At 33.3% G+C, this 12075-nt stretch overlaps 1 protein-coding gene and 1 pseudogene across 1 annotated transcript in view; both read left to right on the top strand.

Annotated features, from left to right (window-relative positions):
- Positions 1-12075, top strand: part of THSD7A (thrombospondin type 1 domain containing 7A) — a 353421-nt gene that overhangs the window by 301715 nt on the left and 39631 nt on the right. Inside the window, 2 exon segments of the mRNA XM_015589436.1 lie at positions 834-1028; positions 2511-2774. Coding sequence (XP_015444922.1) covers positions 834-1028; positions 2511-2774 — 459 coding nt within the window.
- LOC112479942 lies at positions 10156-10288 on the top strand (annotated as a pseudogene).

The following is a 12075-nucleotide window of genomic DNA, read 5'->3' as shown; positions in this document are numbered from 1 at the left end:
GAAATAATATATATGAAAATTATTTGACCATTTTTTAATAGTCTATATGTAATTGTGATGATATCAATTATGATATGATAGATTAAGGTTGCTAAACATTTTTATTTTGATTTTTAAATTCATGGTTGATTTTTGTGCATGTGAAGAACTTGTAGACAGAGGGGATGGGGAACTTTGGCACTGCCCTTTCTCATTAATCACTCAAAAGCCATCTCAATAAACTTACAACTAAAAAAAAACTATCTAAATACAGCTTCAAGATAAAAAAAAACTATCTAAATACAGCTTCAAGTTCCATAAGCATCCCCTTTTCATCCAAACCTTCCAATCAATTTACTGCCAATAAGACCCTTCTATATAGGAATCCTAGAGTGGCCACTGATATAAAAACAATTAATAAAAGTATGTGGTATCTCTTAGCACCTCTATGAATAGCCTATGTTCAACATAAACCATTATTACAACCCATGTATTATTTATTTGTCTCTTAAATAATTCATTTCTAAATGTACCCCACATGTGACTTGACATTCTTAATAGCATCTAATAAAAGCTGCTAAATGCCAAGTGTGCGTGTGTACGTGTGCATGCGTGTGCTTTTATGTCATAAAAGCCATGGAAGGTTATCTGTTATTTTTTTAAAAACCCTACAGGATCAATTTAATGACCACTATGATTATTAGAAACACTCCTATACGATTTCTGCTGCAAATAAAAATTTAAAAGAAGATTCCTCGGACTGTGTAAGAAAATGTTAGCTTAATTCCTAAATCATAGAGCAATTACAGACATTCAGATGTGTTATAAATAGTTTTATGCTTCTTCTCCTTTAGCCATTACTTGTCGAAGGCAAGATGGAGGACAGGCTGGCATCCATGATTGCCTCCAGTATGCAGGCCCCGTGCCAGCCCTTACCCAAGCCTGCCAGATCCCCTGCCAAGATGACTGTCAGTTTACCAGCTGGTCCAAGTTTTCTTCATGCAACGGAGACTGTGGTGCAGTTAGGACCAGAAAGCGCACTATTGTTGGTAAGAATAATTGGGGTGCCAAAGACAACACTTGTCAAGATAGAGAAACACAAAAGTCAGACCACGAGAGTTCTGACAATGTATTTGGAAAACGCACGGATATTCTTTATTGTTGCTGTACTTACACCTAATATGTCAGTGGATTTGGATGTGTATTTTAATGTAAATTGTACTTTTAGCACAAAGAAGAAGTAGCCTTGAAAATCGAACTCTGTCTTCCTGTACAATCCATGGAAGATTATTTTTTGTTTTAAATATGTACTTTTGATGAATTGCCTACAGACTGCCAAGTGCTTGGAGAAAAGTTTTTTGGAAATAAAAAGAAAGATTGCTACTTTATTTTCTTAACCCATTCTCACTGTCACAGCCTCAGATTATTTTTTATATTCTAGTGGAGGAATGTGGCATTAATTTTGTATCTGCAAACTACATTCAAAAGTCAGTCACAGCGACAAAAAGCAGTAATATAATGACCAAGAACAGGAGCCATCACGCTAAACTATACCCTGGTGTGCTCAAAAATATCATCAGTGGCAAAAGAAACCTAAAAATTATCAGAATTTAAACGTTATAAATGAACCACTTGTCATAATGAAGACTGTTGAAAACTACAAAAGGCAACTTATGAAAATTACAGATAAATATATGTAAAACATATGCAACTAATGTGTAGTATAGTTAAATAGTATATAATACATGACACAATAAATATTATATAAATATATGTTATCTAATTAAAATAATGATATATTATTTTTCAAGTACATATTATAGTTATACTTGAGGTTTTTTATTTTAAAAGGAGATTTATTTAGATTTATATATAAACCATTTCTAATATTTTTATTCTAATATTAAATATCTTCATTTTGATTATTATTATTTTCTACATTAATCACCAAATATGTAAAAATGATCATTCTTCAGAAATACTGAAAGATGATGCAAAATCATAATCAGAAAAGCAAATACAAAAATCTCATTTTCTGAATTGTAATCTTATACAGCTATACCATCTTTTTTGGAATTAATAAAAAAGCTGTGCATTTCAATGTAGTGACTCTCTCTATTTTATGTTTTTACTCATTATGAAGGAGAGATTTATACAGCTACCTCAAACTTCCCAGTCAGTGAAAGCACATTATGTAAGAGGATTATAATCATTTTAAAGAGTATAAAATTTAGTACAACAGTTAGTGCCTTATGCAAAATGGACTGTTTTTAAATTAAAAAAAAAAAAAACAAGAAAAACTTCACTATGCAAAGCACCCAGTACTAACAAGAGCCTATATGGAAAGTATTGTGGAGTGAGAAAATAGCATTTATTTATAGATTACTATTAAATATAGATTACTAATAAATAATAACATTTATTTATAGATTACTATTAATGGTTAAAATGGAGAAAGGAAGTTTAGGAAAGGAGAAAACAAGGAAACTTGAAATTAGTAATGCTATTTTTCAACTTCAATTTCTCCACAGGAAAAAGTAAAAAGAAGGAAAAATGTAAAAATTCTCATTTATATCCCCTGATTGAGACTCAGTATTGTCCTTGTGACAAGTATAATGCACAGCCTGTGGGGAACTGGTCAGACTGCATTTTACCAGAGGGGAAAGCGGAAGTGTTGCTGGGGATGAAAGTACAAGGAGACATCAAGGAGTGTGGTCAAGGATACCGTTACCAAGCAATGGCATGCTACGATCAAAATGGCAGGCTCGTGGAAACTTCCAGGTGTAACAGCCATGGTAATCTATTTTTTTTTCAGTGTTATACGTTTACTATCTTTGGGGGTGTAGGTAAAATGCACATGTCTGATAATAGAGGGAAATGTTCTAAATTGAACCTCATGGGCACCATCCTGTATGTATATCATTTTTATGTAACAGCACATTCAGTGGCACATGTCTCAGTGTCCAGAAGTTAGCATCTAAGTCCCCAGGTAGGTGGCAGAGAAGCTTTACAGGTAAGCAAAAATGGTGCCGGGAACCTTCTTTGGGATTGATCAACAGTCTGTTGCATAAGCCCAACCAACTCCAACAGATTTGTGTACACACAGGGATGGAGGAGAAGAGGGGATTTGAATTTAATTTGATAATTCACGTTTTAAACTAGACAGGCTATTAACATCTAAACTAGCAAGATTTGCAATGTGCCCAAAATGATGTCATTAAGTGGCAGGGAAGAAAGATTCAAAGCCATAATTGGTGAAACGACAAACTCCTGTTTATTTCTCATTGAGTTGAGTGAGATTGGCCAAAAAAAAAAAAAAAAAAAGAAAGAAAAAAGTACTCTTAGAAAACTGTGCCCACTTTTGTTTTTTAAACCAAAAAAAAAAAGAATCTAAAATACAGTGATAAGAATTGAGTTGCCAAAAGTTTATGAAAAGTGATTATCTTTGACCAGTGTATATAGTCAGCTTTTTTATTCTAAGTCTTAATATAGTCAGCCTTAAACGATATTTCTCCATTATTCTTTTATTTTAATTCATCTGTCTTTTTATAATGGAATGAGGTCAGTTTATAGTAGATTAACCTAAATCACAAATGTTGCATATTTGCAAACACTGGGTGATAATACTCATTCGTACCTTCTTCATAGAGATGGTCTAAGAAAGATGAGTTAAATTGCTAAGTAGATGTCAGGTACCCTCCAATCTTGCTGAAATAACTTCTATTGGAACAGTGTTCCTCTAGTTTAATTATATGGTTCAGAAGACAACATGAATAGGACCTTTTTCACTTTTATAAACCATAAAGATATCATTGTGACACATTTACTAGAATCTCTTAAGCCTGTCTCAACAAAGAAATTTCCAAAAACTTTATCCTATTTTTTAGCTTATATCAGAATTCCTATTCAATCACATTCTAATAATGTAAGCCCCAAAGTCTCCATGAAATTGAAGCTGTAGATATATTTTTCAGTTTAAAATATATACATTGCTACATTTAAATTATTCCATGCATTTAGAACAATAACTACAAAAGAAAAAAAAGTTTAGTGTTTATAATAGGTATACTTTGAAAAACATTTCTAAGAGTAACCGAGTATTTTATTTGCTGTATCAAATAACATAGTTGCTATAAATTAGATACCAGGAAAAATGTAAATATACTTCTCATTCTGAAAGGATATGATAATGTATCAGATCATAATTAGTCATTAAAATGTAAAACTGCAGATTACTTTAAAAATGTATTTCTTTTGGAATGTAGCATATTAGTGCTCACATTCTAAATTGTTATGCTTGGTGAATCACCAAGGTAATCATTTATTTTTACATAACCTGTGAGCTTTCAGAATGACTCTCATATATTCTCACTTTTACCCTGGTCTGTTAATTAGATGTATGAGCGCTTCAGTAAACCACTTAACAGTCTATCTTATTTTTAGGGAAAACTTTAAAAATATTCTGTGACTCTCACAAAAATGTTGGATCACTTAAAAAAAAAGTAAAAGAACAAAAATAATTTAAATTGGCCAAAGGCGGTAGACTTCCTAACTTAACATTGTCCATTCAAAGCATGAAGAAAGCAGTACTGTATTCTGGAAGAAGATTACCTATAGAAAAAAGATGGGCCTATGCTGGTACTAAACTTCATGGGGATTGTGAATGATCTAAGGTTCTTAACTAAGTGAACTGTTCCAATTTAGTTTTTCTTGTTTGTCCAATATTGTTTCTTTCTCATTAAATCTAATCTATGATGGATGTCCAGTAGAATAGTGTTTACTAACATATTTACTCAAAGTAAAGTCTGAAGAAATTGAATCTCTAATGCCTGGTTCCTTTGGAAATTACTTTTTTAAATACGTGTTCTGTCCTGATGGTTTCAGTGGACTGCTATAACTTTGGCACTCTATCCTAGCCACGCTCTAAATTTCTGTTTCTATGACCACTGCCTTCTCTCAGCCAAATCAGCTTTCCAGATGGATGGTAGAAATGGGATTTTAAAGTGACTTTCAAGAAAAAGTGTCTTTCTACTTTCCATTTAAATATAGAATTGATCCCCACATGTATGCAAGGCAAAGCCACTAATCCCCTATTCAATAATGGCCTTAGGACATTTCTGTTTCATTTGTGTTGTCCATCTCTAGATCATATTATTAGTTATTATACTGACAAAGCAATTTCACTTTCTCTAGCTTATATTATTTTAGACCATTTCCCATGTGGTCACCAATATTTTAATGTCTTAAACTTGAGGCACAATTCTATTATGTCTGGAATTCTGCATAATAGTAGACTCTATTGAAAAGTGATATATACCTATACTCCCCAAATCCAATCTTAAAGTATACATTGAGAGCCACATAAATGTTCATCCATCCTTATACATGGTATTAAATATAGTTTCTGCACAAATGTTGATATATAAATATATTTTTGACATTTATCCTAAAAAACTAATATAAGCTATATACATTTACTTTTGGTATGAAATCTTGTATGGTGTCACTATAGCAACTGAGTTTAAATCACTCAAAAACCAAATCAAACATTTTCTACTCTCTGCTAAATCCTCTAAGATCTTAATCGATTGGTTCACTAGAAATTTACTGAGTGCTTAACCACATAGTACTAGGTACTTCTTAGGGTAATAACTTTTAAAAACTTCCCAGAACAAGAGGTAGAATTTCTGGAACTTTTTAAGTTATACTATTTAACCTTGATATTTTGAAGAATCTTAGATGTAACCTAGCTTATACAAGGTGCATGTATACAAAATTTCCATTTAAACATAAGTGATAGAATTTTATCATCCTGCCCCTCAACCCTACCCTGCTCTCCTAAAACCACTTATCCTGCTCTACTTTTTGTATTTCTAAAGTATGCTTCACTCTATAACATATCATGTAATTTACTTATTTATCATGTTTATTTTTTGTTTTAGATCCTGTACATGATGAATGTAGATTGACAAGGGTATCCTGGGCTATTTTATTCACTGATGTATCCCAAGCACCTAGCACAGTAGATGCTCAATAAATATTTGTAGAATGAATGAATGAGTAAAGAGCTGGAGAAAATTATTTTAGTTGTATTTGACCCACAATAAGGCTTGGACACTTTTTTTTTTCTAAACAGTGTCCTTCCCGTTGAGTCACACTTCTGGGAAATAATCAAACAGACTGTTGAGAACAATTAAGATTTTTGTAATAAGAGTATACATGCCACAAACTTCCTATATGATATTCATCAAATATTTGTGCTCTCCCTACCCACTAAATGGGAGAAGAAATAATAGCCACATATTCAAACCACTGAATTAGTCTGGTAATATCAATATTGGCAAGTCTCTTTATAGCCGTTTAAAGCTTATTCAGAATTGCTGGACTTGTACAGTACTAAATTTGGACAACAGCTCTTGGTTTATATTAGTAATTGTGACAACTTGCATTTTCCCAACCTGTGTTTACACAACCTGTGTAAACCTGTTTCCCAACCTGTGTGTTAATTGAGAATGTGGGATGTTTATTTAATTCTCTTTGTTCCACTCACCTTTGCTTGAAGAAATAAAGAACAACATTTCTATTTGGTGTATCCAAAAGGGATACTTTGAAGGTGAATTGGATAAAGTGTAAAAATGATAGATGCTCATCTCGAGTGCTATGAGCTACGTAATTCCTTTCAAACAATTCTCTTCAGTCTTTACCCTCAGCAAACTTGTCTTTGCAATTCTCGTAGGCAAGTTAAGCTGTAATGCACTATCAACAAATATTCTAAAACTGGACTTAATTATATTTGTGATGTTAATATCTGTTAATATCAAGTAAGCAGAAAGGCTTATCTGTTATCTTATGACATTTTTCCTGAGCCCACACTGTTTAATATGCATAGTTCTCCTATCACCTAAAAGTAATATATTGCTGTTGATCTCTATTAAATACTTGGCAACATGGAGAGACCATAAGGAAACTCAAGAATCAGCTATTAGGTTAAGTTACTTGTGACCAAATGTTTTCCTAAAAGGCTAAATGACAAATATTTTAGGCTCTGCAGGACAGAAGGTCTCCGTCACAACTATCCCACTCTGCTGTTACAGCATGAAAACAGTCGTAGACAATATGTACGTGAATGGCATGGTTGTGTTCTAATAAAACTTTGTTTACAAAAACAGGCTGCCATCCTAGGCTGTCACTTGCCAAACTGAGGTCTGAGCCCTTGCTACTCAAAATGTGGTCTACAGACTAGCAGCATAGACATCACAAGGAAACCATTGGAAATGCAGAAATTCAGCCCACATTGCAGACCTGCTGAGTCAGAATCTGTATTACAAAAGGATTCCCAGGGGATGGGATGTATTACACATTTAAAGTGTACTTCATTGCATGTACAGATACTTATAGGGTCTGACAGGGATTATGCACTTGAACCTTGGTGGGAAAGGCCTGTGAAGATCACTTCCTAGAGAACCACAGTCCTATGCTTTCTTGGGCAAAACAATCAATACCTCCCATAAGATATTCACTTGATTGCCAGTTGTGGGAAAGAGAACATTAGGAAATGTTTGAAATTTATAAGAATGGATCTTCATTAGATGAATGCATATTTAGGTATGATTCTAAAAGCAGAATGAGCCTGTAGAACCTTCTGTGGAAAAAATATTAGCAATTTAGTGATTGCCCTTGGGGAAACCTTTTTCAGTTCAGACAGAGAAATAAGAGAGGGCTCTGGATTTATTTACTGCTTGATAGGTAAACAGAATATCCTATTTCATTAAAGTGCTGTGCACATTTTGCTTTGTGCACTCAATAATCACGGTCCAATGGCTCTAACATTATCAGGACTTTGTACTGCCATTTGGACATCATTCTGGCATTCGGACAGTTATAACATTTGGGGGGAGGTCATATTACCCCTTTTAATTATTTTACTCTGTCTTTTAACTGTAGTCACTTTGAATAGTTCAGAGTAATTTGTCTAATGACTTTGGAGTATACGATTAATTTTCCTTTAACATTAATTTTAAAATCTTGTGATTTGTATTGATTCTGCCATGTTTTCTTTCTTTGCCTACTATGTTTATGAATGATATTCTAGAGAACCTTCTGCACATTAATGAGTAGGTTTAGCAGTTGCTTTTGGAAGCATCTGTGAAATGCAAAGTGTGCCCATTAAAACTTGATATTTTGCAAAAACCCTTGCTGGCACCTAAAGTTGCTCTTATTGGGTTTGCTTTATAGTTGGTTTGCACAATCACACTAATTATTAAAATAAAAAAAAAAGCACTATACATTTTACAAGTGAAACAAAAGCCTTCTAATAAAATATTTTCATATTATGACTATAGATTCCCCTTATATGGAAACTTTTAATATTATCATTCAATAGCCTAAGTGATCTACATCTTTATTTCACCAGCCTCCTGTAGTTATAATGCAGATGATTTCAAGCTGGTATCATGTTTAAATGACCACTCCTAGCTGCTGCAGGGAGCTGTAGATACCAGGTGCTGCCTTATCAGTTAGGGAATGTAGTACACATGCCACAGGTGAGCGATTGTTTTCTATTAGAATTTATGGGAACAATAAAGAATCATCATCAGAGCTTGAAAAAGGAATACATCTGGGGTGTATTTGTGGTACAAGTGTCCAATTTAATTTTTTAAAATTCATGTAGTATTCAATTTACAAATGGATTTTAGTTCAGGAGCTTGTACTTTTAAGACATTATATAAAACTCAGGGTACAACTAATAAACATAATTATGAATATGGGGAGAGTAGATTCTAAGAATAACCTACATGACCACTCAACCATAATATAACTGGAATGTATTACTTTCAATAATGGAATTCTATAGAAGACTATGTAAGTTTAATATTAGAGGTTAATTAGAAACAAAATTGAATGAGAAATTGTTCCTTAACATAGTGGATGCTCGTATGTGAGGAAGAGCATGTTTAATTATACCCAGCAGAAAAAAGCAACAAACAGAGTCTATGCCTCTGAAAAGCTTTTTCATTTGGTGCTATTTATTTAATGTCTGATTCATTTCAGAGTTTAAATCTTTCATTTTATATAGTACAGGTACAAGTCATATTGCTTTTGCAGTTGTCATTCTCAATTGAGATCTTTTTTTCCTTTCAAATGTAAAAGAGAGGCAGGAGGTAAGGGACAGACTTTACCTGAGGTAATACTTGCAGGTTTAAAGAGCCAGGGAGAGAAGGAAAGACCTATTCTGGACCCTTAGGTACAAAAAGGAAACAGTTGCCTAAGGTTGAATTTAAATAAGGCATGGATACCAGCATTATTCTGGAACAGGCTCCCTGAAGGGACACTATGGAGATGATGAAAGAGAGAGAGAGTTTCGTTGAAAAATTTCCTGCAGCTACCATTCATGTGATGTGTGATGAAAAACCATCTGGTCTCAGTATTCAGTTCTATGTGCTCCATGTCCCAGAGACCTCAATTCATCTATTACTTAATAATATGGTTTTGAAACTGGGCTCCACAGATACCCTCAAGCCCAGCTGTAAAACATAGCCTCCAATATATCCCATACCCTTACCAGGCTTTCTTTTCAGCATGTTAGGAAGAAAGTGTTCTACTTAAAATAAATTTAACTGCCAAGAACAATTTATTATTTACAACAATAAAAAAAAAAAGAAATTTGATCTTTGTCTTCATCAACAATTTCTGCTATTGTATTTTACTCTTACATCCTTTCCATTGCCCTCTGACCTCTTATTTCTTCTAATTCATTAAAGAAGTGATAACACTAATTTCAACAAAATAATTTGAGTGGTAATCTTCCTGATATCTGTGGTAATGTTATTGATATAACCATAGAGTTGTTCATTATGTATCTTGTGCTACAAGGTTTTATAATTCATAGAGATGGTAAATGACCTGTAAGGATCTGCATATATATATTCCTGTTATATTAGTAAAGACCTGCAAATCCGAAGTAATTTTAAAGTTCTATATTCCATTAGTCGAATTTAGTCTCGTTACTAAAATGTAGATCTTTTTCTACTTCAAAGCATTATCATAATGGTCATGTAGTGAACAAGGCTTACACATAGGAATTTGTAAATAAATGCGTGAAAAAGGCATTATATATTAGAATAAGTCATATCTGTAGACTCAAAAAGTAACCTAGCATTTTAAATTTAAATTTTAGTCTATGGCCATGCCATGCTGAACAAGCCCAATCCCGTCTGATCTCGGAAGCTAAGCAGGGTCAGCTAAGCAGGGTCGGGCCTGGTTAGTACTTGGATGAGAGACCATCTAGGAAGACCAAGTGCTGTAGGCATAAAAAACAAAAAATAAGGGATTGTATGAGGACAAGTTCCTTGCAATCTGTGAGGTCAACCAAGGGTTGCTTCACCTAAGTAAAGAAGAAAGGAAGAAAAGAAGAAAGACATTTAAATTTTCAAGAAAAATCTGTGGGGGCATTTTAAAGTTAAATTTTAAAGAGAAATCTTTGGTTGTATTTATTCTGCATGTTTATCCCATTTCTTCATATTGCACAGAAGTTCAATTTATCTCTTGCAAGAAATTTAGTTAATTTGCATAAAAACAAAACTTCTTATTCTCATGGTCTTTTTAAATAGCCATTTGGAAAAAAAGTTAAGAAATTTATCCACATCCTTTTTTTGCCATAAGTTTGACCTTTAAAGCTTTAAAACTTTAAAGTATAAAATAATTTAAGAAGGAACTTTCGTAAGTTTGAGGGATTTTGTTTCTAATTTGGTTTTCTGCTTTTGCATGTTTTTCATATCTGAAAATGGGCATAACGAGGCCTGCTTTAAAAAATATTAAAAGTCTGTACAGCTCAAAACATGAATCCAATTTAAATGCATTATAATTACAGTCTATGTGGATGATCTATTTCTCACGTATTCAGTGAGAAATACTATAGGAAAAAGTAAGTATAGGAATGCAGTATCTGAGTCATTTTCTTAGAGATTCACAGTCATATTAGCAAAAAAAGAAATCTCAGGGTGTAGAGAGACCTGTTTAACCCAGTCTAATCAACAATTTTCTAGCTTACTTGACCCCAGAAGTTTTTCTGTAAAAGTTGTGTTTAACACTTTCTACAATCCAACAAACTAGTGTGTAAAGGTCATCATTTAGAAATATTTCTGTGGTGATATATCATTTTCACTGATTGAAAGAACAGAGCCTTGCATTGGATGAAGTTAAAAATAAGTCACTCTAATAAGTTTCAAAATCAATTTATTTCCTATTCCTTCATAATTCTTTCAAATATATTTAAATTGCTGACAAAATCCTATTCCTAAAGTGAATGTTTTAGAACTTATCTCTGATTTTTAATTCAGTATTAGTTAAAATGATAAATGTTAAATTTGAGGAGAACATTAGTAAATACCTTAATGTATGTAATTATTCCCAAGTTTTTTATTTTGGTTGAATAAGTACTATAGAACAGGTTCTTGCATAAATAAGTTTATTTGTTTCCTTTCTTAATAAAATATATGTCTGAAAATAAAATCCATTCCTGCGCTATCTGGAGTTAGGCCATACATCACAGGTTAAAGGCTCAGTTATCTCCAAGACTGCTCTTACTTCAAACATCAGCTGCAGGTTGACCTTCCTACTGACAAGTTGGCTACAGATTTGAGGGTTACTACTACCCCCTCAGGTTCAGTAGTTTACTGGAATGACTCAGGGAACTCAGGAAAGCACTATACTTACAGTTTTATTATACCAAAAGGATATGATCAGAACCAGTCAAAGTAAAAGACTCAAAGGCAAGGTCTGGGAGGGTCCCAGACATGAGGCTTCCATCTTCTCTTCCTGTGGAACCAGGAGGCATCACTCTCTCTGAACATTAGTGTGTATAATCACCAGAAAACTCACATAAGCTTTGATGTCCAGAGTTGTTATTGGGATTTCATCATATAGGCATGATTAATTGAATCATTGATAACATGGTTGAACTCAATCTCCCCTCCTTAAAGATTGGTAAATTATCATGCGGCTTAGAGCCCCAACCCTCTAAACACCTGGTTGGTCTTTGGTTATGACCAGTCCCCCACACCAGACTTGTCTTTTGCATAAATTCATGTGTAGTCC

The sequence above is a fragment of the Pteropus alecto genome, unplaced genomic scaffold (assembly GCF_000325575.1).
Source record: "Pteropus alecto unplaced genomic scaffold, ASM32557v1 scaffold21, whole genome shotgun sequence".
NCBI lineage: Eukaryota > Metazoa > Chordata > Mammalia > Chiroptera > Pteropodidae > Pteropus > Pteropus alecto.
Note: the sequence above shows the minus strand (reverse complement) of the source record. Positions and strands in the feature narration are given on the sequence as shown.